The 27,198-nt window shown below is 39.9% G+C and overlaps 1 protein-coding gene across 3 annotated transcripts in view; it reads left to right on the top strand.

Moving 5' to 3' along the window:
- The window catches only part of NEBL (nebulette), a 486,921-nt gene that overhangs the window by 202,773 nt on the left and 256,950 nt on the right, over positions 1-27,198 (top strand). For 2 of the 3 annotated variants that reach the window (XM_059729062.1, XM_014608963.3), the window contains exon 4: positions 22,570-22,677. In XM_059729062.1, the coding sequence (XP_059585045.1) occupies positions 22,570-22,677 (108 nt within the window). Of the gene's footprint in view, positions 1-22,569; positions 22,678-23,991; positions 25,037-25,120; positions 25,206-27,198 lie in introns of those variants that run through there. The other variant, XM_059729063.1, reaches the window with a different exon arrangement.

Below are 27,198 nucleotides of genomic sequence, written 5' to 3'. Positions count from 1 at the left end.
AAAAAGAACTCTTAGGGTAGTGCAGTACTGACCTCCTGTGTTACAATCTGTAACAAAATAAATGTGGGGGAAATGTCTTGGAATCCTGAAATAAAATAACATATTGCTGGCACTTATATAAGTGCTGGATAGAAAGAGAAGCCAACAGTGCTATATTCCAGTGCAGAATTACCAGATATTTTTTTTGTGTTTATTGGACTGTGACTCTAGACTACTCTTTGGGAACGGAGAGGGGCAGGATTGAATAATATAGGTGTACATATATAGCATAGTTATTACCAGGAAAATCAATATAAATGTTTTTAGTTTAATAAGAATAGGTAAACCTGATGGCGTTCCAATGTTTTGGAGCTTCTAATTTTTTACTTTTTGCAAGGTTTGGAATAGTAGGATGAACCAATTTTGGGGTATAATTTAACTTCCACTTATTCTTTAATTTATTCTCTGTGGAAAAAAAATCAAGATGAATTAAGAATGGAAGAATACTTACCAGTTGGAATCCTGAATACAATACATCTGCTACTCAGTTTCCATTAATGTGTTCTTTTCTCTTCTCAATCTTTCTTTCCTTCCCTCTGCATTTGTTTGTTCAATCTTCCAATCTGAATCTTTCATTTTTTTTTCCCTAATTTGTTTTTCCTGTGATCCTTTTCTACTTTTTCCATTCTCTTGTAAACAGACTATAATCAGAATATATCATTTGAGTCTAGTAAACTTTCAAACCCACAGTCATTAAATGTTTTCAGTGATGGGGAAAAGATTTAATCTATTCTTAGATTTTATAAATAAGAACTTAGTTATTTTTGTTAACTTTAGGTAAAAAAAAATTGTATGTTGAAGTTGTGTTTTTGTTGTGCATAGAAATTCTTAGTTGTGGAAGGTAATTGATTTTTATGTCAAAATATAGTGAGTATCCCAACACAAAAAATTGGACACATCTACATTGGAGGTTTTTTCGGGGAGGGGATATTAGAAGGTAAGAAGAAAAAAAAATTCTGGCAGAAGACAACAGCAGAGGATGAGAAAGGGAAAGCTTAAATCTTTAAATAAATTAGAGATGCACCAAAAAAGACTGATATGACAGCTTCCTTTTAGGTCATGTGCAATGTTGTATTTAATTACTCCACAGTATGTAGGTGCCAAAATGATTGGTAACTTAAAAATGGCTAGCCCAAGCAGGAATTGTGTTTACTTAAATCACTCCTTCCCATTGACTTCAGCATGTCGGCCTTCATCAATAATGTTTAGAGGGGTTTTTTGGGGGAGAAATGCAAAATGTATACCAGATTTCTGCACTGCCATTTGGGGGTGATTAAGGTTTACATTTTTAATTAGTTGCTGATATAAATTATATTCTTTAGAGCAAACTGGAAGAGTCTGTGTGATAAGTGGGTGCTTATCGGTATTATGGTAAGGTTATATAAATCTTATTAATTATTCTTATTAGAAATCTTGAGATAATGAACGCTGCTGATTGTTGAGTGTGATCTTACATGAACTGTACGCTTTCCTGCAGGGCATTCCTTACCTCCCACAGAGTTTCTGTTATATTTGATGAATATATACTTGAAAATTCTATAGGCTGTAAAAGTGCAAATAGGTCATGCTTCAACATCTGCTAATCAAAGCCCATTGGCAAGCTCAAGATTCTGCATTCTGTTATGGTTTTGTCCTTGCTTATTGGCTGGAAAATAGTGTGTGTAAGGCGGCCAGGAGGGGGCCTTATTCCTGCTAGTGATTCTGTCCATGACAACTAGTCCCAATTGAAATAGCACATTTGGTAGTGTGCAACCAAATAGGGAATCTGAGGTTGGGAATGTGGTACGCTCTTCACTGCACCAAATGGTCAAGCTGTCTAGATTATGAGGACTACAGTGCACTTCTTCAAAATGTGAGCAAACATTTGTGGAAGTGGGCTGCCTGTTGAAATCCTGGCAGGAATTCTAGCTAACTCAGCTAGAATTACACTCCTTCTCCAGTGCCCTTGCTTCCTATTTCTCTTCCATAGGGATGTGATGAGGGCTAAGTACAGACAGTCAAAGAGCCCAAGGCTGAATTGATTGTCTTTGCAGATTAGTCTAAACTGCAGAGTTTGAACCAGTAAGAAAATGAATACATATTCACTTTTGATTCGGGAAATGCAGCCACCTGCCTACAGTGGCTCAAGCCAGAAGCCTGGGGGTGCTAGAGCACACCTACCAGACACTGCAAGGATTTTTTTCCACTCCCTGCTGGAGTGGAGGGGGCATGGCCAGGCCCCACCCCCTGCTCTGGCTGGGGGAGGGGTTTCTTGTCACTTCCTCTTCCAACTTCCAGGTGCTTCTGGGATTTGTAGTCCACAGTTGCAGCCAGCACTAAGTAAGCCAGCAGGGCAGTTCCATACTCTGGGGAGGGTGAGTTTAAACCCCTTCCCTAGCCCCAGACCCCAGCTGGGATTTGCTTGGGGGTCGGCACTGTGAGTCATCCCTCACTGCCCCAGGTAGGGAGCAGAGGGGTAGGGCCAGCCCTGCTCTCTGGAGCAGGCAGCCCAGCCCAGCCCAGCATTGGAAAGCATGGTGGGATGATGGGGGACTCTGATTTAACTTGAACCAGGAAGGGGCCTGGGACAGAGGTTTCATAAACCAGTTTGACCTAAATCAATTATGTCTGATACTACATTCAACTAGGTTTATCTTAAATCAGTTTCAGCCATTTTGAAACTGGTTTATGTGCACTGAACTTCTGTTCTGTTACAGGTTTAAACCAGTTCCTGATCACTTATACTGGTTTATGTGTAGTTTCTGTCCCTAGCCAAGGACGGGTTAGTCCAAACTTTGACATTTAATAGGTTTATTAGCAGAGCACATAATAAAATCAGTTGCAGTTTTGTGGTACAAATCCTATGCATCACTTTGAACATTTAAGTTAGTTTGCATACATTTTCCTTTGCTTGCTTCTGCATCTCCAGTGGTGGAACCAAGAGTTAATTTTCTGTTGTTATTTCACTTTTGTGGCTCTTTGTGGTGTCAGATGTTTAATCATTGGCATTGGAGGTGCAGCTCTGTTTCAATGTAAAATTGAAGACAATATAAAATGGGAAAGATGTTACTCTGAGTTTTTGGGTAGTCATTTGACTTTTAACTTGGCAATTGTGGTATAGAAATCACAGACCACTTTAGCCAAAAGGAGGTTAGGATTTTTTTGACTTTCTCTTTCTTCAGTTTCATAGTAGCTAGAGTCAGTAGGAACCTGAACAAGTCATCTAGCCTGACTCCCTGCCACAGGCAGGAATGAATGCTGGGTTCACAAGACCCCAGACAGGTGAGCATCCAACCTCCTCTTGAATTTGCCCAAGGTAGGGGCGAGGACCACTTCCCTGGGAAGTTAGTTCTAGATTTTGGCTACCCTAACTGTAAAATATTGCCTTCTGATCTCTAACCTAAACCTATTCTCCATCAGCTTATGACCATTGTTCCTTGTCACTCCAGGTGGTGCTGGGGAGAAGAGGGCTCTGCCTATTTGGTGTTGATCTCCCCTGAGGAGCTTGTAGGCAGCCACCAGGTCCCCCCTCAGCCTCTTCTTGCTGAGGCTGAACAGGCTCAAGTCCTTCAGTCTCTCCTCGTAGGGCCTGTCCTGCTTCCCTCTCACCAAGTGGGTGGCCCTCCTCTGAACCCTCTCCAGGCTGGCCACATCCCTTTTGAAGTGCAGCGCCCAGTACTGGACACAGTACTCCAACTGCAGCCTGACCAAAGTCGCATAAAGGGGGAGTATCACCTCTCTGGACTAGCTTGAGATGCACCTTTGGATGCATGACAAGGTATGGCTGGCCTTGCTGGCTGTGGTCTGGCATTGGCGGCTCATGTTCATCTTGGAGTCAATAATGACTCCAAGATCCCTTTCTGCCTCTGTGCTTTCAAGAAGGGAACTCCCCAGCCTGTATGTCTGCTGTGGAGTCCTTCTGCCAAGGTGCAGCACCCTGCATTTGTCTATGTTGAACCCCATCCTATTCTCATCTGCCCGCTTTTGTAGTCTGTCTAAATCTAGTTGCAGCCTCTCTCTCCCTTCAAGTGTGTCTACCTCGCCCCACATCTTAGTGTCAATCTTATTGTAGCGCAGGTGATGGAGATCAGGCTGAAATGTGTCACTGATCAGATAGAATTTAATTAGGAATAGTAGAAACAGCACATACCCTTCTGATACAAAAAAGTAAGCAGAGGTGCTTCTATTTTCACTTTCTACCAGCTTGGGCCATTTTCTTGAATCTGCTTGCATCTAAAAACCAAGGTTTAAATGTGGAAAAGGTTATAGAAAGCTGTTGTGCCACCAGGCTGGCTCCATCTAGATTATGACATCTGTCATTATTTATGTGGATTGGTATTATATGAAATATATTGGCAACAATGCTGAATGGTTACCCGCTGATTATTTTTTTCTCTTCTGAGTGAGAAAAAAACAGACTTTGTGTTATGTTTAAATGTCAGTCCAAGTAGATTTAAGTTTACAGAGCATGCCATTAAAGAGAGGTGCAGTATTGTTGATAATTACTTTAAATAATGCTGGAAATCTTAGAATGTTAGAAAGTGAGGATTTCAGTCTGGTTGGTAGGTTTTTCTTACTATAATTGAATAGTGAAACTTTGCATCTTCTTAACAAACTTTACAACCATGCAGGTATATTCTGCTGACAAGCAATAATCAGTATGCCTGGAGTGTTTGTAAATGATTCTCAACTTTCAAATAACAGGAGACATGAAAAACCCCTAGAGAGAGCCTTGGAGTTGGTATGAAATCACTGTTCAAGGACTTGAATTGTTTACACATAGCCCTTTAATAATTACCACATCAAAGAGACCAGGAACCAAGAAATTCTGAGGACTTTTTAAATGAGCTTCATGGAGAATTTTAATAAGATGATCTTTATTTGATATGTATTGATTAACTCCGTTTCACCAAAGTGACTCTCTATTTTGTTGAAATACAACCAGGTTATACTTATTTTTCATGAACTATATCTCCACATACAGGAATATCTGATAACAATATGTAGTACTTCACAATATGGGAGCAAAACCATGTAGAGACAACGGAGAAGGGAAAAGTCCTACCTATGTAAATTGATCCGAAGATGTCTATGAGTCTCTTATGTGATGTGAAGAAGACAAGTGAGATCCTAGGACACAACAATGTATTTTGAGGAGGGAAATATTAAAGGCTGTGAACAAGGTCTCATCTGGAACAGTCTGTACAAATTTGAACATCTGTGGTCAAGAAAGATGGACTGAGACTGGAACAGATGCAGAGTCTAGGGGAATTAAGAGTCTGTTGTATGAGAGGAATCAAAAAATATTTTTCTGGGTTTTTGGTTGTAGCCATGTTGCTCTAAGGACATAGGCAGGCAAGGTTCTTTGGGTAGATGTGATATCTTTTATTAGGCAAACTGAGTAGATGAAAAAAAGGTTTTAGCAAGCTTTCAGGTGCAGTCACCCTTTGTCAGGCATAGGGAGTCTTTTATCTTATCTGGTGTGGGGGTAGGAGAGAGAGAGGTGATGAGAAGCACCTCAACTGCAGAGAAGAAGAGCTGTTTAAGGAAAAGACAATGCTGGCACACTAGCAAATAGGTGTAAGTAGCATGGATATATTTGGACTGTAAATCATCTGATTTGTAACCATTGGAGTGAGAGTTTGGAACAACCTTCCAATAATAATAGAGGCGCCAAGATTTTTAAGATACAGCTGTCAGTTTCTGATAGGGATTGCATAACACGGCCGCCTGTGATACCTGGTGGCTGGACTTGATACCTTAGGAGTTTGATGTTGTTGTGAGGTGTATTTTGGAATTTCTGGCCTTTCAAATTCTTGACTGCACATGGACAATTACTTGTGATAGACAGCAGGCACCACACATGGTTACTTATTAGCCAGTTTTTAAATAGTTAGGTTCTCCCTAGGAAAACAATCTGCCTGTTTCATTGTCCTATGCTTGACTCCTCTAAATAATCTAGGATTTCACTTTGCCAATGCAGTGTAGTCAGAGCATTGTATGGATGCTGCATTATAACAGCATTGCTGTACTTTGTGGGTTTCTATCCTGTAATCTCTCTCTGAAGTTTTCTTGATGGCTTTGCATCTGATATGATGCATCTTCCCTCTTTTCTCTCTTATGTATCATTACTGCTGTTAGCTTGAATTATTACCAGCCTTAGGAGCCAAGTGATTAGAAATCTGAAAGGGCTATATCTCTTAGATATTTAGATACCAGATACAAGCGAAGCAAAGGTTTTCTAAATACTACTTTGATAGAGGAAATGGGAAGAAGGTTGATCTGGTGACAGAATAAATCAAGTGTCTAGGCAAACATTTATCTTAGAATAGGTCTATAGTTAATCTTCTTAATGTACTTAGTGCACTTGAATGAACATTATGCCAAGAATTCTAGTATACATGCAGTGGTAAATAGGATGCTTTTCTTTCTGGAAGAGCCTTTTTCCTCTCCAGGCTGACATTTATGGAACATTGAACAACCTAGTGAAATACAACTGTCAGTTCACCTTCTCTTCATCTACTGGTTTTCCTGGCAGCTGAAATAAGACTCACAAGGGCAAATGCCAGTAGGTCATTAGGGCCCACACTATACATCAACATGCATCTTCTCCTTGAGATTTCCTATTAAATTTTGCCTGGCCTTGCTGAGAGTGCTACTTTTCTGCTCCTACTTTGTTTTTCTCATCATTACTAAAATGATGAAAACAAAAAGTGTGTGTTTTGAGCCAGATTTTTTTAAAAGATGCTCACAAATTTTTGAGACATCTGTTGTGGGCTTGCTTACTAATGTACAAAAGTGATATGTCACCTAATTATGTTTATAGAAATGAGAGTTCTTTTTCACACACATGAACGAGCTTGCAGATGCTGCAGGTCCATTTTTAATGGACTGTTGAAAATTGACGTTATAAACTTTCCACATTTAGAATCAATAATAGAGCAACAAGGCATGGAGTTATATTTCTCTGTTGGGATTGTGATGATCACAAAAAATGGGACACTTTTTTCAGTGATTTATGTAGTCATCTATATCTGGAAGTGGTATTATCAATAAGTAATGCAAATTTGTCTTTTCTTGCCTTGCTTTCTAAGATGCATATACATAAACCCTGAATATTCACCTGCAGATCTGATCCTACTGTTCTTTCTTTTCCTACCATATTTTTCAATACTTCCCCATCTGATTTTCTTTATTCACCTTATTTGGAGCATCTATTCCCAACTGCTTAAAAAACTCTGAGTATAGGATGGGTGTTGTGTGTGCTGGCAATGTTAAAGCAGTGTGGGCAAACATCTCATAATTGATTTGTAAAGTCATACCCATTAATTTCACCTGTGAACGTTTATCTTTCACACACATGCAATGTCACTTTTTACAACTGAGACTTTTTTCAGGAAAGTTAAAACATGTTTAACACTACAGTGTATTTCTTAGCTGTACCTATTATTTATAGTACCTGCTGTTTATTTAATCATGTGTATTTTAATATTTATCATTTCCTATTTCTGTCTTATTTGGTACTGGTGGTTTAGCAAAGAGAAGACAGACCAGATGGTTGCCAAACAGTGAAACCACCTGGTATTCTAGTAATGCCAAAGATACAAAGAGAAAGGAAGGGAAATATAACTTTACTCTCTTAGGAGCAGAAAAACTAGCTGAGAGAGTCTCTAAGAGAATGTGTATGTGCTGGGTCACTAGAATATCCTGAACTTCTAAATTATGCTGTTTAATTTTATTCTGTTTACACTCTCTTCCATCATTCCTTATTCATCAAATTCATCTCACTGTTTTCCTCCCATGTTCTTCTGTCGATCTTTCAATCCCTTTGCGAAAACCACTTTGGTGCTAAGAGCCCCAAGGCAGTATTGGTACCTTGCACTGTTGCTCATGCCAGTGGGCCTGCTGTTAAAGCACTAATTCTAATCGTTCCTTGCTTTGCTGCTCTGAAAGTCCAGTAGGTCGGATGGGAGACGGAAGAGCAGCACTGATATGAACGATCATTTCAACAAGGCAAGCCAGCATCTTGGACCAGGAGGGAGCTTTCTCACTGCTACCAATACTGTTACTAATGCAAGGCACTAAAGCAGAAGGAAATAGCATTTTTGATAGAGCAGATTGCAGTCTTCCCTCTGGGGCCTTGTCTAGACCAAGCCCAGATCTGTATTATAAACTTCTGCCAGCTTAGCTCTATCTTTCTGGGATTTGATAAAGTATGATTTGTGACTGGCACAGCTGTGTCAGCAAAAGTCCCTAGACACAGAGATACTTATGCAATTATACATATATAATTATGCTTTTGCCAATTTAGGTAGGTTTGGTCAAGGTGAGATGGGGTAGGATTAACCTATTAGTAGAAGAATATAAGCTATATTCATATGGGGAACATTTTGCCAGTCAGCATAGAATAGTAGGGTACCTGTAGTGACAAAATACTTCTGAGTACTGGGAGCTGGCCTAGAGTTAGAATATGTTAGATAGTATATTTTAAAGGTCTATCATATACAATGCCTGCCTCAGTACTTGTGTATTATTGTCAGTGGGACCTAAGAATGACTTCTTTTGCTATTGTGGGTCATTGAGTACATGTATCAGCTGGAGTGTCCAAGCTAAATTCCAGCATTGATAAAGGCTGGTACTGTGATTACATTGTACTGACCACTTGTATGGCTGTAGTGCCAACAAGTCCAAGCCATAGACTGAGACCCCATTGAGGCAGATGTGGTTCAGACATCAAATAAAAAGGTAACAAAGAATAACTTTGCTCTCCAAAGTTCAGTGAGCTCATGGGGGGTGGGAACTTACTGGGGAAAAACTGCTCAACAATGTCTGTCTGTTTGCCCACTCTTACCCTGTGGAAAATGAAAATTTAAGCCTGTATTGCTTACCAACAAAGATAGAAACAGATGTGCAGATCCTGGTTCTAATTCGTGGTGCTTTACAAAAAGCCCCATGAGTTAGACTGATCCTCCTGACCCAATAGGTGTTAGCTGTTGGGTTGGGAAGATGGGGGTTTGAGCTCCAACTTGGAACCGATCCAGGGAGAAAGACTGCATCTCTGCAGCCTTTTCCCTTAGCTCTGCTCCTCCTCTCCCAGCTTTTGTTCTGTCTCAGGATGGAAGGGGGAGAAGGCAGGGGAAGGAGGTCCATTCTGGAGTTTCCCCACCCATGCTGGGGGAGAGAGGGTGGGGAGGGGGGCTTCAAATTACCTGCCTAACCATCCAGCACTGGCTGGGCAACCCCTAGAATGAGCTCCCTCTGTTCCCTTCTTACCATCCCATTCTGAAAACAGTACGGGGAGCTGTGCTGGGCTGTGCAGATAAGCCCTGCTCCTGGCATGCACAGACACAAGTTAATGAAGGTGCTCTGCTTTGGAGTGCCTTTATCTGAACCCTCATGTAATGAGGGTTCAAATTGTCATGGGATCGGGCCATTTTAAAGCACTCTGCAACCATGGACTTGTTTGGTCTGGGCTGTAGGGTGCTTTCAGAGGCCAGATTGGGCAAAAATTGTCACTTCTGTCTGCACCTAGTCTGTCTGTAGTTTGCTGCCCTCTACCAGACTGAAGGGGAGGTAGGAGGGAGGTGAGAAGGAAGGGGTTTTCCAGAAGATGTGTTGGAACAGCTGGAGTTTCCTCTCAGACAACTTTCCTCCCTCTCTCTCTCTCTCTTTCTCTCTCTCTCTCTTAATGATCCTTTTTCTTAATCTCATTCTGATGTAGTCATACTAGCTGACTTCTAAGATCTGTCTAGAATGTTTTGTTTCAAAGGCCATTAACCTTTTTGTGCCAATACATGTCATTGCTGCATGGTGCAAGATCAAGAACACCTATTACAGTACACATACAAAATAGCTGGTGTAGCTTTCTGGGGTTCTTCAGAACGAAAGGCAGGAATAATACATTTGAAAACTTTTCCACGCTTTGGATGATTCAGCTGTTTAAGATGGTCCCTGTATATGAAGTGAAGGATAATGGGAAATCTTCCTAGCAGGGAAAACTTTCTAATACACATATACTGTATTATGATTGGATTAAAAACGATCATAAACCAGTATTTTGGGGAATAGCGCAATGTCACACATCTTTGAATATCACTACGTGGCAACTTTCCTCTAGATTTAGATGAAGCATAGGGATAGAGCATTATGAAACTGCCATTGTCCATTTCACTGTGGTGATGCTTTACATTTGGTCCAGGGTTAATTTGTACTAATTTTGCAATGTTTACTATATTTCAGAGTAAATATTAGCTTTGTGTAATTGACAAGAGGTCATTGGCTCTACCTTACAGTGAAGTGCTTTTTGTCCCCCCCCCCCCCAACAGCAGGAAATGTGAAGAATTATAGATGAAAAGGGCAAGTTTTCATCTGAGTCCAACAAATTAAATGCATCTCTGGCCTGTATCATTCAAACAAATATTTGGGAAACATGCCATGCTGTTACCATTTGTACTGTCTGCTCTTACCATGTCAACATATGAGAGAAATGTGATTTTTTTTTTTTTTTTTTTGGTAGGGTAACATTCATCCAACGTTTTAATGGAAGTATAGAAGCATCATGGAAATTGTGATACATCTTACTTTTTTTTCCCTTAATCTTAATTTAGTAGCCAGACTTTGGGCTATAACAGGATTTGTGGACTTCTGTTGCATCCATTAACTCTGTCTTGACCTATGCTAATTTGTTTAAGAATTTTTTTTTCTAGTTCACTTGATTTCACTGTTTGAGTATATACATTTTGCTGAGACATTCCAGTAATTGTGCCTACAATACAGTGTGGACAGGACTCCGTGAGACTTTTTGTCCCTTTTAGACTTCCCAAGGGGTGAACTTACATGTTACATTTAGACCATACTAAACCTGTGAAATGTTAAACAGTGTTAAAGTAGGAAGTGTTTTGAGCAATTGTATGTTAAGGGTTAATAGCATTTCATACCTGCACAGCTCTAACTTGCTGCTAAAGGGCTGATAAATGGGGTGTAGCTAGGAGCCAGGGCACCCCTATCTGCTCTGAATTCTGAGTAGGACAAATCAGTATGTATTTAGTTCTAATTACAGGTGTCATATATATATATATATATTGTTTTCAACAGATATGTTAAAAAAAAAAAAGAGAGCTTTTACACAGAAAATAGTATCTAGTGTGTATGGTTATTCTTAGAGTGGTTGTTATAGAAAATAAATCTAGATGTGTACAAGTGCCTGTTGGTTTATACATGGAGAGTAGCTGTTTCTGTCATTCAGTCACTAAAAATCAGCCTGGATTTTCATTTTCTTTACACAAGTCTATGTTATCTTGGAAAGTAGAGGTGAAGCACAGTGAAACAATACCAGCCTCTTTCTGGAAACAGTTTTCTTCTAATTGAAAAATAAAAACCCCATATGTCATTGTGTCTTGTTGTACACAAACTGACTGTATACAACAATTTTACTTTCACAAATGCACTTTTTAAGTGTATCTTCTAGTGAAATAGTGATAATATGATTAATCTACATCTTCCAAACTTAAAAGCAGGATAGATATAGAAGAGGGAATTTTCCTCTTTTCCTTTATAGGTAACTACAGTATGTCCTTTCCAGTCCTCTGGTCACTAAAAGAAAGTTGGACTGCTGCCTTTAATACTGGTAGCTAAGAAAATTAATTGCTTTTAATATGCATGGTAAGGGAGTTTTAATAGAGGAACTCAGAACAGATTAAGTGGTAAACAGTCTCCTTTGGGTTCCCCAGTTACTTTTACTTCCCCAACTACCCTTTAGGAAAGAAATTTTTTTTTAGGTCTATGATGATTTGTAACATTCCCCGCCCCCTCCCCAATCTGCCTGTTGTTGTTAGCTAACATCTCTGATAACAATTTTAATACACAATCTGTCTCTGTTCTTTTGAGATGCCTGATCTTTCTTTTCTGTAATTATTTTCTGTTTTTAATACCCACTTTGGTTCTGAATTCATTTCTCACCTGTACACTCCTTTCTATTTCTCTCTGTTTTTTCTGCGGGTGTGAGTGAGTCCTGCTGCTACCCTCCACTGTCTCAACTGTTTCTTCCTTACCCAACTGTCATTTTCAGCCTGCAGGGTACCTTCTGGTACTAACAGTCCTTCCTTCTTTTTGTTAGAAGGCATCTCTCAACATTTCCCTTGCTATTTCAAGCAGAAGTCAAGCAAGCGTATTCACTAGGAATTAATAATGGATATATTTAAAGGGCATCTTGCCCATATCAATCACGCATCATAAATAAATGTTTTTTTTGTACATATTGGAAATCTACTTGCTATTCAGTAACACCTAAAATGCCTCTGAATGAAAAATTGGAAGGTTCTGATAAGTGCTGCAGCTGTATATAGGGGGTTTGGTTGTAGCTGCGTTGGTCTGAGGACATAGGCAGACAAGGTACTTTGGGCAAATGTGATCTTTTATTAGATCAACTAAATAGTTGGAAAATTGTTCTTCCTGAAAGTTGGTCTAATAAAAGACATCACACTTACCCGAAGAACCTTGTTTGCAGCTGTATGTAGAAATATAGTTCAAGCTGAATTGGTCATTTCTGTATCTGAAAACCGGTTCATAACATGTTGGTGTCAGCTGCAGACCTATCAAATTTGGGAAATGAGGCACAAGTTTGGCAATTTTGTCACATGTTTTCTTCAATACAGGATATCAAAACATAGCCTGATAGAAGAGGTACAGTAGTTACAGAATTTTGACTGAATATTGAGACACTGTGATCAGTTACAGTTTGGGAACCAGTTGTCCATTGACATCAGTGGGTAATGTTCTTTAAATGGGCTTTGGGTCAGAGACTGACTGCACTGAGGGGTAGGTAATATTTGTAGAGATTACTTAAGTGTTAAATATTGCTACAAAATTATTTTACTAAGGTCATATCAGCCACAACTAAAAACTGTTCCAGTGAGTGAGGGATTATTCTTTATAGTGATGTAATTCTCAGTATAATCATGTGTGTTTTCATTATTTGGGAATTTCATTCAAAATAAAAATTATATTTGCTATACTTTCCCCATGTACTTTTAGAAATCCGTAAATAAACTTGATGATCTTAACTGAAAAATAAATCTGAATTTAAGCATACAAAAAATGAACAGATCTGCTGGACTAATTTTCTTGCATATCAGTAGTCTAAAACTACTTTTTTAAAACTGACACAGGATATGTTCCATTCTCCTCCCCCCAACCCCCCCCTCCCCCCAAGAATAATGGGCAAAACCTAACAAGGAGTTCAGTTTGTGGGGTACTAGTTTTGACTAAACCAAAACTTGTATTAGGATGAACAGCTCAACCTCTTGCTCCCATTTTGTTGACTTCATAAACTTTTGTTTTTCTATTTAGGTTTCTATTTGTATTTTAAATAGTCTCCTCTCCAGCATACCTCCAACTGGTAGCTTGAATGGGGCTGAAATAAGTTGGGCTATGTCTTCAATGTTGAATAGCAAAAGAATCTTTCCACAATGCTTATAATCTTTAAGGATTCCAGAATCCACAAAGCAAGGTATAGAAGGGTAACAGAACTGGCCACAAAGGGAGTAGTTCTGTTATAGACGCATAGGGTGTATCCACACGAGCACGCACGTGCCTCTTGCCCTGCCTCAAACCCCTTTGAGGCAGGCAACAGGCACCTGCGGGAACAAAAAAATATTCCCTGCACTGCAAACTTGCAGCATGGGGAGAAAATTAGACCCCTGGATATCCAGGGGTTTAAAAAAATCGATGTTTAAAAAAGTGGGGCACAGTCGCTGACCATGCCCTGAGGCAACTGGAGGCTGGGTCCTCCATGGAGATGCTCTGGCTGCCAGAACATATCTATGGTTGGCCCTTGCCCTGGTGCTGAAACATGCGGCCAGCCAGGCAACATGTTTCAGCACCAGGGCTCTGGTGCCGGTGAGTAAGGGGTTGGCGGGGGCTGGAGGAGCTTAAAAAAAACAAAAAATACCACCCCTGCACTTACCTGCAGTCTGGCTGCGTCTGACTGCCTGGGGCCCCACCCACACAGTGCGGAGCAGGGAGACAGCCCCAGCAGCCCCACCCTGGGGCCTGCTGCCCGGGGAGCTCTGTCAGGAGGCCCTGGAGCCTCCCTGCTTCTCAGGTAAACAGAGGCTTTTTTTTCCCATTTTTTTTCTGGTGCCTGGGGTTGTGGGGGTAGCCATGGGGGCCTGGGGGTGCAAGTTAGGGGGGGTGAGGCTGGGTGGGGTAGCCATTGGGGGGGCTGCAGCAAATGGTGGGGGATGGGGCCAGGTGGGGCAGCATTTGGGGGGCTGGGGTGGGGCATATAGGCCTTGCAAGGGGGGTGGTAGCTCCTGTGGGGGCCATTTGGCCCCCATTGTAGGCCATACCCCTTGTGTGGGGGCCCAAGCCCCTGTTGGGGGGGCATATCCCTTGTGTGGGTGCTGAACCCCCTGTTTGGGGGCCTGTACCCATTGTGCAGGGCTGAACCCCTTGTGAGAGGGCCGAATCCCCTTTTGGGGGGCTGAATTCCCTGTTGGGGGGGGCAAACCCCTTGTGTGGGGGCCATCACCCTGTGGGAGTGCAGCAAAACATGGATTCATGAATTCATGGAACATGTATTTAGAGTTTACTTTATTATTATAAGAGACTTGCTTTACCACTGTAGCTATATCAATAAAACATTGTCCAACTGATCACTGTCTCTGTCTTGCTCTCTGTCTTTATAGTGGTCTTTTGTTTTACTTGTGGAGGAACATGGATTTGGGGGTATTTTACAGAGTGACTTTGGGATTATTTTTATCAGGAATTTTTTAGTGTTCCAATAGGGAACACCAGAATTCCTGCTAGGGAGGCCAGTGGCAGGACCCTGCCTGCTCAGAGCTGGCACCTTGGACCCATCTGGCTGTGGCTGACCTCCTGGCCAAATGGGGCCAGGAGGGCATGCTTTGACAGTTCAAAGCAGGCCACCACACCTGGAACATCTTCCAGGTGATAGTTGCCCAGATGGCCGGGGGGGGGGGGGGGGGGGGGCACAAATGGCAGTAGTGCCACACAAAGGCCAACCTTGCAACTGCAGTCCACTGGCAGCTGGCCCAGAGGGGCAAATGCCTCTACTGGCTCTGCAGACCCCATCCGAGTCTGGCAGCTGCGCACCAGGTCACAGCCAGGCAACAGCCCCCACTGCCAGACTGCTGCAGTGGGTAGAGGGTACAAGGAACTGTCAGGGCTGCTTCAGCAGTCCAGCTGGCAGTGTCCCCAGGTACCAATAAGCTGGGCCTCAGAAGCTCCTGAGAGCTAGTAGCCATGAGCGTTTCTGCCAGGGCGGCTTTTTATACTGCTGGGGACAGCACAGGTGCTCTATGCACTTTATTAAGTAGTAGATTAATTATCTGTGAAGTAAAGTGTCACTGCCACGTGCAACAGTATTAGGCCACAGTAAACTAACGTAGGCCTGTGTAAGATATTATTGTTGGGGACAGTACTATTTTACGCTGGCATAATTTATTGCAATTAATTGCATGTGTAGAAGCTGCCTGTGGGTGTAAAACTGCACCCGGTCAGCCCAGCCAGCCAAAGGCCAGACTCCTGCCTGCCACCTAGTCACCCAGCTCTGTACTTTCAGCACACTCATGCCCCAGTTAGCCCCTCCACTGTCTGACACTGCCACCCAGAACCCAGGGCTGACCTCCTGTACCCCTTGCCAATCTGGGCCTGCTCCACCATGGCTCAAATTGCTGCTGTCCTGGGCTCATATTGAATGCTGAGGTCTTGAAGAGTGGAGAGCTTGCAGTGCTGACACTGTGCAGCTGGGGACAGACCCTGTACACACATCTCAGCATGCTCTGTGGGCTCCCTTAGACTGCCTAGTGATAGATGACAGAAGTGCACAGTGCAGCCCTGACTGACTGACCCAGACTGCCCATGGTCAACCCGTGTTTCCTGGCAGCACAATATGAGGATCAGGAAGGGTGGGTGTTGTGCTCCCTGCTGCAGCAGCAGAGTCCAGCAAGCAACACATTGGCTTCATACTGACCTTCAATTTACCTTGCGAGAGTCACTGCTCTCTCAGGAAAAACCATAAGTGTACAGATGTTCATGCTTTTTCTCTCAGAGTAAAAATGGCTGCTCCAAGAGAAAAAGAACTTGGGAACAACAAGGTTTAAATTACTCATAGGAGAGTTTCTTTTGGGAAAGTGAATGTCTGTACATGCTATGGTTTCTCTCAGAAGAGAACACAGTCCTTCAGTATCCTATCCCCACTCTTTCTCTCCCTTCCAGAGACAGTGTCCCCTTTGTTGGACTGTGCTGCTGCAAAAGGAAGCAGAAGTTTTTCTACGAGGAGAATAAATCTGGGAAACTTCTTCTGGATTATTTAAACGTGTGTACACAACCATTGTTTCCATGGGAAAAGGGGGAGGAGGGGAGAGGGTGGACACTGGAGGACTATGTTCTCTTTTGAGAGAAGCCACAGCATGTACAAACATTTCTTCTCCCAGGAGAGTTTCTCCTGGGAGTGATTGAAACCTGGTTGTTCCTGGGTTATTTTTCTTCTAGAGGGGCCATTTTTAATCTGCGGGAGAAAAGTTTGAACATCTGTACTCTCATGATTTCTCCTTGAAGTGCAGTAAGAGTTTACATTTTCCAAGTCATGTCTTGAGACTAACAAAGGGGTGCCTTGAGTCGAACAAGGTTGAAAACAACTGCATTAGTATCTCAAGTTTGGCATCCAGAAAGTGAAGATCACAAATAATGACTGCCTGTCAAAATCTGCATTGAGCGATTTATTGAGCTTTACACTGGAACTCTGGCAAAGGCAGAAATAGAATCCTCTTCTCCAGGGGTGAATTCAACTATCTTAACCCTGAGACCCCCCCTTTCTCTTCATGCAGTCCCTTGCTTCTCTCACTCAACAGCTACTATCTTTTGCAACAAAAAAAGGAATGTTACAAATTATGCTAACCTTCAAGTTTCATAAACACAAACTTTTTGCCAATCCAGGTGCATCTTCTATACTGAACCTTCAGCACGCAGAGTGAAACTGGTGTGTGTTGAATGTTCAAAAGAACCCCAGTCCCAACTGTGCCTCCAGGGTTGTTGTCAGAGTTTCTCTTCCCAATTTAGGATCTCCCCTCCTCCCTATACTCAGTCCCAGTTACCTCTCTTAGCTCCTAATTCACTCACACTTACCTGTCACCAAAGCTTACTCCCAGTCCAACTCCCCTACTGTAGGTTCTTCATCCCATCTTAATCTACCCAGCCTTGCCCTAACTTCTTTCTTACATCAGTTTTCTCATGCCACCTAGTTTACTATGTTTCTCTCCTTTCTACCTCCATTTCCCTATTCCCCCCCTAACCCACAAACAGTGATGCCAGTTCTGGTCCTCTTGGTCCAACCACCACAAGCCTCCCACTATTCCTCATCCACCCTCAACATTTTTTTCTCCAGCAGAACTGATACTCTGCTCCCACCATCTTGTTTCTCTTACCAGCCTGCTCTCACTCCTTCAGCCTAGAACTCTTCTTATCTAGCCCAATCCACTCTGCTTTCCTCCAGGCGTATAGTACTAAATATAGTACTAAAATAATATTTCTTCATAGCTTTAAAGATGATTTAAAATATCCTGTGAACAATGGGTGTGAAAAATTAGAAAACCCAAAAATATGAATAACAACATAATAAATGCACTATACAGAAATTTTGCAATCAATTTTCAAAACATAATGCTAAGTCACACACACAAAAAAAATCAAGAAGGTTTTTTTTCTTTTAGTGCCATACTTGTCTTAAATGTAATTCCCAAACACTGTCAACTACTCAGTGACTCTACAATTTACATTTAATGTTAAAAGATCCATTTTTAACTAAATCTTAAAAGCATCTAATTCAAAAGTTGTTTTTCAATGCCTCCCATTAAAAGCCATCTTATTTAAACCTGTTTTCAATTTGAAAAGATCCCATTGCTCATATTGTTCTAAGTTTAATAAGAAAAAATACTGAGGAATAATCCGACACTACATGGGTGGAGGATGACGTGATTAATAATAAATCATATTTCTAAGATTCAAGCCACTGCATCTTCAACAGGCCCAACTAGAGGTTTTTGTTAAACCTTTCTAAAGTTTCAGCTTGAGGTTAGTAGGAAGAATCCAGACTAACGGCCTTCACTGTCTTTCTCTGTATAAGAAACCTAATCCAGGAACAAACAGTAAAGTGTTCTGAATTTGATCCAGACCTGATTCTGGAAGTTTTGCAAGTAAGTTTTGGCATTGTGACAAAACCATCGATTAGCACAGGACTGACATATTTCATTTCTAAAAATTGTCCATCTGACCCCCCACTGCCACCCGTATGTGAGAAGAATACACTAATTTAAAATCCTAAAAAAACCCTCAGCTTTTACGACTGGTATACATTTTTGCACTCATCTTTAATCTTAGCATCATTTCCAACAGTGGACAAACAGCTCCTAAATAATTAAGAAAGCATATGAAAGCAGGAAGGCAGTCCTAAAACACAGAAAGCAAAACAAGAATACTGTAGGTATATTGTAATACTTTTTATCCATCAGTAAAGATGTGAATAAAGTATTTAGTCTCCAAAGATAATCCTTCATTCCAACCCATCTCAAGTATTATAAAACTTCTACAAATGCATGCATAGCACCAAGAAGCTGGATCCACTCAACCACCCCGTTTCTTACTAACTCGATTGGGCAACAGTAGTACTGATCCACAATCTGATTTCCAGCAATGTAAGTAATAGAAAAAAATGAAATAGGAATCCAGAGTAATAGGAAGAAAAATTGCAGGAAACAACAAAATAAACTAACGTCTAAAAGGTAATTTCTAGTGCTCTAGGTTACATGTGTGAACATATATTCCATATATGTTTTGTAAGCAGTAAGCAAGAAAAAGATTGAGAAATTTGGAACTACAATTAATTTAACCTTAATTTTTTTCCCACAGCCAGATATGTGGGGTGGGAAATTTTCCGGAAAATTTTCCAGTGCTTTATTTTTCCATGGAAAATTTTCCATTTCTAAAAATTCATTGTTTCATAAAATTAATTAGTAACAATGAATGGATGCCAATGCAATATTAGGCAAGCTTGGCAGTGTCAAAGTTGTAATTAATGTTTTTCAGGTGATTATCCCAAGGAAATATGTGAAAGCGCACATATATATTTTATTGATTTGTAAACAGGTGGGTAAATACAGTCACATAATAATCCAAACCAAAAATCTAGTTATGAATTCACCTAATTGGCTGTGCAGGTTGAATCAAAACCAAAGCTAAAATTCTTATTTCATCTCAGACTGCAAGTGAAAGCAAAACCAAAACTAGAACTGTGATTAATTTGTGTTTCACTTTCAGTTCAGCAAACACACAGAGCAGTGTCTCATTTCTTTTCTTGAGTTGGGAAAGTTGGAAGTGTTTGCATAAGGTCTGTTAGTTTTTAGTGCTTCCGGTTTGAAGTAGTCATCATAATGACTAATCAGAAAAAAATATAGTGTGTAGCATCATTATAGTGAAGTTTAAGCCATTGAAGGAAGGAAGAAAGTTGGTAGATGAAAATATTGTGGGCAGAAGTATGCCAACAAATCAACAAGAATGAAGAAACATATAATAGCATGTAGAAACTGTCCTGAAAGAATACAAGCCATATACATAAAGCTAATACAACAAAGTGGTGGAACAGCATCATCTGAGAAAAGTCTATTTCAGGAATCCCATGCAAGTAAACACATTAATATGCTAAACAACACACAGTATAGACTAGCATCTATATTGTTTTAAAACATTATAATTTAAAAAGTTGTTAATGCACCTCTGGACTATTATTTATTTAAAATATTTGTATCCTGATTTTCTGCTTGCACTAAGCACCTAAAGTAGCTTAGGCTTAACAATATATTTTTTTAAATTACATAATAGATAATAAGCCCTTGTAACTGATAATATGAGTAGCATGAAAGCTGCATGGCAAATATTAAAGGCAAAGTATCCTCGTTTAATAGTATTTGGGTGTCTTGCTCATGGGTTGAATTTTTTGGCAAAGGACATAGTAAGTGTGAATACAATGAAGACAATATTGGCAAATGGCAAAGCAATTGTGAAGGTATTGAACAATCATCATGCTGCTAATCAGACTTTGAAGAAATTACAGAAAAAGAAACATGGAAAGGAAAGTGCACTTTTATTGCCAGGAGGAACTAGATGGAGCTTGGATACAAAGTGTTTACATAGTCTGCTGCGCACAAAGAACTGTCTGCAGTGTGCTTCAATAGATAACACAGTATCCCAGAGTATTCCCATGAACATTCGGAAGCAGGTTCTCGACAATGATGTGTTCTGGGTTTGAGTTCAAGGAGTATTCAATTTGCTGCTACCAGTTTCAGTGGCTATCAAGAAACTTGAAGGAAATGCACCAAGCCTTTCAAATATTCCAGAGATATTCAGATAACTGAATGAAAATCTAATTAAGCTTTGGCCTTCTTCATCTCTATCCAAAAAAGAAATAGTAAAATAAATGTTTATTAAGAGATCTGAGTTTTGCTTTCATCTAGTTCCTCTGGCAGCAAACTTTTTGGATCCTCAACACAGAGGACAACATTTATCGGAAGATGAACTATCTACTGCTCTTGATACAATTATAGAAGTAGCTGAGAATGTCCCCAATATCGACGAAATAGCCATGATGACAGACATTGCCGAGTACCGTGCAAAAGAAAAACTTTGGAGCAAAGACATAATTTGGCAGGAAACAGAGAATGCCTCCTTTCACAAGGTGGAAGAGATACTATAGTACTGGACTGTTGTCCACGATTGCTCCAAGGATCTTAAGCATTCCACCAAAAGCAGCTTCTTGTGAATGGAACTAGAAGGCTTTCAGCTCAATCAAGACAAAAAAAGAGGAAAAACTAATAAATAAACGCACCACTAAGCTTGTTTCTATTTCTCAAAATCTCTTGCTTCTGAAGAATCAGTCAAGCACAATTAGTGAAGAGGATGCAGTGTGATGATAAGTTGCCCTTGCCCATAGACTCATTGGTAAAACCATCCTCTAGCAAAAGAGAATGTGGTTCAAGTAGTTCTGAATCATATTTGCATCAATCTAATTCTGAACTGGAACTAATAAGTAGTGCAAGTGATTCTACAGATAGTGACAATGAATCTGGAGATGCTGCAGTGACCTCAGTGGACAAGAGTTAAACTCTGTAGATGAGTGGACAACCATGGCATATCATGCACAGTTCTTTGGGTGTGCTAAATTTAGTGTGTCAACAGTTTTCAGTGCCTTCTCTTTTTTTTCTTAAATTTAAACAAACAATGTAAGGGAAGTTCATGCTATAGTGTATTCTTTCAGGGGTTTAGGTTGTAGCCGTGTTGGTCTAAGGACATAGTCAGACAAGGTTCCTTGGGTGAATTTGATATCTTTTATTAGACCAACCCAAATAGTTGGAAAATAATTATTAAGCAAGCTTTCGGGTTCAAAAACCCTTCGTCAGTGTATTCTTTACATTTTTACAAGTATTCCAATAATTTCTTTCCACATAAAGCTTTGAATTTGTTTGAATATAAACATTAAAAGCACATTAAGTTGACTATTTATTTTTTTTTTTCTAATCAAATATTTCAGTTCAAATACTTGTGACTATTGGGACATAAAATTAACATGGGGGTACTTTTTTAGTTTTGTTTACTAAATATAAGTCAACTAAACATGCTAAATCAGATCTCGCTCTATTTAGGGCATTGAAAATTTTCTGGAAACATTTCCCAATTCAAAATTTTGCGGAAAACCCACATCTCTGTTCACAGCACTTTCATATTCACAAGTAAAATAAATACACAAGTTCCAATATGTATCATTTAAACATCTTAATTTTGGGATTATTTCTAAAACTTTGTAAATTGTGAAAAGCCATATAAAAAGGTTTTGGGTTTTTTTTCCCCCCCCTTAAGTGGAATAAAAAAATATTTCAACATCCTGAAGTTCTCATATAAAAACATAGGAAAGTCACTCTCACATATTTAGATTTTCTAGAAGAGAAAACAATTCTCAATCAAAAAATGCTTTTAACCTTCAGAGCCAAACAATCTGAGCACTACAGAAACCCTTAGACTTGGCATATGGTAAATACATAAAGATGGTTCTAGTGCTACCAACTGTCGCAACACTGGGAGATTCTGCCCTTGCTCAGCATCATCCAGTAAACTGGGCAAGTATCCTCATGTTACAGAATACAGTATGCCTGAGTAGATTTATAACCATCTGCAAATCTCTTTTCTATATTTCTATGAAGATCTTCATAGTTTTGCCACAAAGCCACTCCTAACAAAGTTAGATCCTGGAATTCAAAACAGGACCATTAATAAGTTGGATGGAGGCAAAGGACTAAAATGTACATGTAACATATATTCTAAATGGAAGCTTGCAGTGCTGCCTCTGTTCCTAATTCCACACCTGAGTGGAATTCCAGGCCCCTGAGTGTTTTATTCACTTAAAAACAATCATTCCTAGAATTAAATTGGAAAAACAAAAAAAAAGAGCAAATGCAACCTATGAATCTGTTTTCTGTTTTTTAGGTCAAATACAAAAGAGACTTTGAAGAAAGCAAAGGAAGAGGATTCAGCATTGTGACTGATACACCTGAATTACAAAGACTGAAAAGGACTCAGGAACAAATCAGTAATGTATGTGACTATATCCTACAGTAATGGCAGGTCAGAGAAATAGTATGTGTAAGAAAAGGCATGACTGTAGGTTGGTGGTGTTTTGGATGATGTTTGTGAGGGTGAAGAAATTCAATTTGCTGACTGACTTGCGTGTGTTATATTCTTAAAGGTGTACAGTCTATACCATACACTTACACAGCACGTAGGCAATGTGTGTTCACCTCTCCAGTTTTCATCAAAGGTTTTCATAATACATGCTTATGGTACAAAGGTTTATATGCATTGTACTTTTTAATTTAATATTCCTGTTTGCAAAAATATGTGTTAATGTTTTTGTATCTATTGTTTGACAGTTTTTAACAAGAATTCTCAAAATATGCATAGGTTATAAAATGAAGTTCTAGAATACAAGAAGATTCTAATATTTAATTTTGAAAAAAGTATCCAGGAAAATGCCTTGCAAGATGAATTAAGAACAAGAAATACTAGTGATGCAAAATATTTTCATGTATCTTCTCTTACCATCATTAATGCAAAATAGTACCTTCAACACCAAAAATGGTCCCTAACCTCCCAAGTCTTTTGGGCATTTCCAGTTTGTTTATTTATGTTTCTATATAGGAGACTTAGCTGGCTTTACAAGCTGGAGAATTGTTACAGTATATAATTATAAAAGCCACCAGATATTTTTTTAGAATATGTGTTCCTTTAGGTAATTCTGCCTGCCAGAGCTTTTCTCTGTATGCAACTTTAAAAACAATGTATTTTTTAATTTATTTTACTCATAAAACAAGATGGTTGCACAGCACCAGGAGGACATAGTTGATGAAATATGTTTTCATAAAAGTTGGTTTACTTGTAAGAAAAAATATTTTTGAGTAGCATTGGCTGGGAAATTTTAGGCAAAATGATTTTTCATTAGAAACAGCTAATTTTCTAACATGGAAGCATACTAGTTTTGTTGCAACTTCCATTAGGATAGGATTTTGTTGCCTAGGATGCAATTTATGAACAGAGAGAGAGAGACCATCCCAGAAGAGTTAACTTAGTGGGTCAGACTTTAATCTTGGCGGTAGGAGTCATAAGTTTAAGTCCCTAGTCTAAACTACTCTGTTTTCAATTCAGACTAGGGACTTGAACCTGGGTCTCCCACATCCTCTGTGGGTGTTCTAACCACCTGGCTATATTGGCTTGCTTGGTCTAGGGTAGGGTTTTCAAAATTTTTGAATGTGGGGCTGGATCATGAACTTTTTATCACCCAGTGGGCCGGCGAGCCATGTTCAAAGACCTCACAGGATTCGATGTCGCATCCCCCCCCCCCCCCCAAAAACGGAAGTACAGTGTTTACTTTCATTTCCCATTGCAGCACCTTGGGCCTTAGAAAACAGCTTGGAGGGCTGCATGGTGGCCCGTGGGCTATATGATGGACAAGCCTGGTCTAGGGTCTCTATCAGTGTCTCCTGATAGAGCTGTTTCACTTAAAGAAAAAAAAAATAGACCAGAAAGAGGGGAAGAGTGACAGAAACTGACTGCTTCTGTAGCACAGTGGGTGTAGCACTCATGTAGAAAGTATTAAACCCTACTCCAATAATTTTTATTGATTTGTATGAAGTGGACAGAAGAAAGATCAACTGACCCACTTATATACCTGGCTGTTAAAGGATAGGGCACTCACTTGGGAAGTTAAAAAGGTAGGTCTACCACATTCCAGGTATCTGCCATCACCAGGACATTGACTGGTTTAATTTGGGGTTTGTCTCTCTCTCTGAAACAATGTGAAAGGTTTGTTCTGATGTGGAACATGCATGTTTTTAAAATTTCAAGAACCTGTCCTGCTCTATTTTTTGTGTGGGGAGAACGGTTTATCTGTTGTCCTCCAGGACCTTGGTGCTTAACTTACCATATTGACTGACTGTTGAATGCAGTACATTAGCATTTCTTTTCATTATAGAAAAGTTTGGGTTGGTTTAGGTTGCGATTATTTTATTTTCTAGCTTCCTTTGTCTTTGGAGGGGAATACAGTTAATGCCTGGATTTTGACCTCTCATTTCTTCATTGCTAAAAAGTGTTGTGACATTTTTTTTCTATACATATAGATGACAGGTAGACTTGAAATCAAAGAACTTTTTTAGTAGCTGTTCATTTTAAAGGGTACAATGCAATTAAATGTATGTATGGTAAAGGTTAAGTTGCATCAATTATACTTATTCTAAACTTCTTTAGATATACTGCAGTACTTTGTAGAAGGATAATTGTGCATTGCATTCAGTTTTAACTAATTAGGGAATAACTATTTTACAGATTTTTTTTCTCCACAGAGTACTTTGTGTTTAACAGTTTAGATTAAGGATCTAATTAAAATTAAGATGGTTGAAAGGTAAGTTCTTTCTGCTTACTAAAATTGTGTGGTTTTTAATATAGTGAAATAAAAAATTACTAAATATTATGTTTTGATTTTTAGTTGTTCTTTGACTTTTCCCTGCCAAGTACCAGACACTTCCCAAAGATTCTCTTTGAAACAAAAGTGCAACAACTTCAGTGAGTGGGTAAGTGAGCATGCTCTGTGCATAGCTGTCTTCACTAGAAGGAGATCTTTAAAAAACATTTTCTTTTGTCTTGATAGTAAGTCCTGCAGCACTCATGAACATTCTCATAATGATCTGACTCCTACATGCTACAGACACTAGATAAAGATACTACTTGGTTGTAATGAAAGTATAACGTAAAAGGAAAAGCTAATATGATGTGGACAAAGGAAGAAAAGGGGATGTTAAATCTGAGTCTTGAGCACTATTTCCATAGCAGTAAACCAGGCACTGAAGTGCTTAGACCAGACTAATACAAATAGAATAAGTACAGGTCCATGACAGAGCAAAAATTAGGGTGAAGTTTCTTAGAAACTGAATGGTAGTTTAAGAGTGATGTAGCCACGCTGGTGAGCTGGTAAAATTATGAGACAAGGATTTCTTAGGGTGATATCTATCTTTTAATGGACCAAATGTATGGTTAGGATACAGGTAGACAAGCTTTTAAATGCAAGAAATTCTTCATCAGGCCTGACTAGAACAAGCCAAGCACCGCATAGTAAAAAAAACAGTTGTAGAAAGGGGTGAGAGAAACTGCCAGGGGTACCAGACATACAATTAGTAGAAGAAACAAAACTGATGACTGGGAAATCAAGGTCTATCAAAGGGAGGAAGGCCATTCTCACCTTTCATGTGTGGAAAGAATTCAGGAGTCAGGTAGATTATAATATGCCATAGAAGCATATAAAGTCCTTGGTTCTTAGTGTCCTTAGTTCTTAGTGTCCAGTGTTTTCTCCCTGCAGACTCTGCTCTTACCCTCCCCACCTTGCAGCTACTTAACTTCTCCTTCCAGTTCCAGCTCTGGATGGTCCCTACTCTGTCCCAGGATGGAGAACACAGAGCTTGTGGTAGCTCTGGCCCCAGTCCAGCCATGCAGCAGCTGTTGCAGTTTTAGCATCTTTAGCTCTGGCTCTGGAGTTTGGGACAGAGCTGCTGCTGCTGCTTTGTGGCTGGGCTGGAGGCAGCAGATATGCTCCTTGTTCCCTGACCTGAGCTAGAGCAGGGCCCCAGATGGATGCTTGAGCTGCAGGAAGGAGGGGGCAGTGGGGAGAAGAGCAGAGGCTGCAGGGGGCAGGTGATTGTGGGGAGCAGCAGTCAGAGCTGCATATTCTGCCCCCCTCCCCCCCCACCCCCCCTGTACTTGAATCTAAGATGAGGAGTTTCTTTCTCTGTGTTGAATGGGGGTAAAAAACTTTGTCTTGGATTCAGGTAAATATGGTAAGTTTTTTCTCAGGTTTGCTTCTGATAAATGCTTGTCAAACAGAAAACAAAAGTCAAACAGGTACAGTTTGATGGAAGGGACTGTATTTATGAAGGAAAACCCCAGAATCTAGAAGAGGTTATGCAATATTAGCAACTGTTAGGTGTGCAAATTCCTATGCATGATTCATAAGATAAACCCAGACATTCCAAATAGGAGTCCATAGTGTCAAAAACATTCTGACACAATCTGAGTTCTTTGCAACAGAAGAATTACTCTATTATATTTCCATAGTAAAAAAAAATGAGTCAAGTGGAAGAGCTGGCATTTTTTGGAGGGATGCCTTTAGCCTAACAAGGAGTGCCTGATGTCTTAAAAAATTTGAGAACCGCTAGCCTAAGTAAAGAAGTATTGCTGGCATGGCTGGATAAACAGGATAGCATATAGAAACTTTCATAGTATGTGCCTGCATTACATCTATTTAGTTCTATCTAATGTCTGCCCAGTGTAAGTATTCTGTCAATTTCAAGATAGGGAATTTACTTAACATAAATAGAAACATAAACATGCACATACGGATAAACAGAAATAAGTTTATATCCATAGCTTTCCTCTCTGACAGCTATAAAAGTAGTTACCTAGTTGTCTTCTACATGTCTCACCTCCATCCTTGGCAAAGTCTTTGAAAAAATTATCAAGGCTCACATTTGCGAGAGCCTGGCAGGAAAAATTATGCTGAGGGGAAACCAGCAC

This window comes from Alligator mississippiensis, chromosome 5, assembly GCF_030867095.1.
Source record: "Alligator mississippiensis isolate rAllMis1 chromosome 5, rAllMis1, whole genome shotgun sequence".
In the NCBI taxonomy this organism is placed as follows: domain Eukaryota; kingdom Metazoa; phylum Chordata; order Crocodylia; family Alligatoridae; genus Alligator; species Alligator mississippiensis.
The sequence above is the reverse complement of the archived record's forward strand: the minus strand, read 5'-3'. Positions and strand labels throughout refer to the sequence as shown.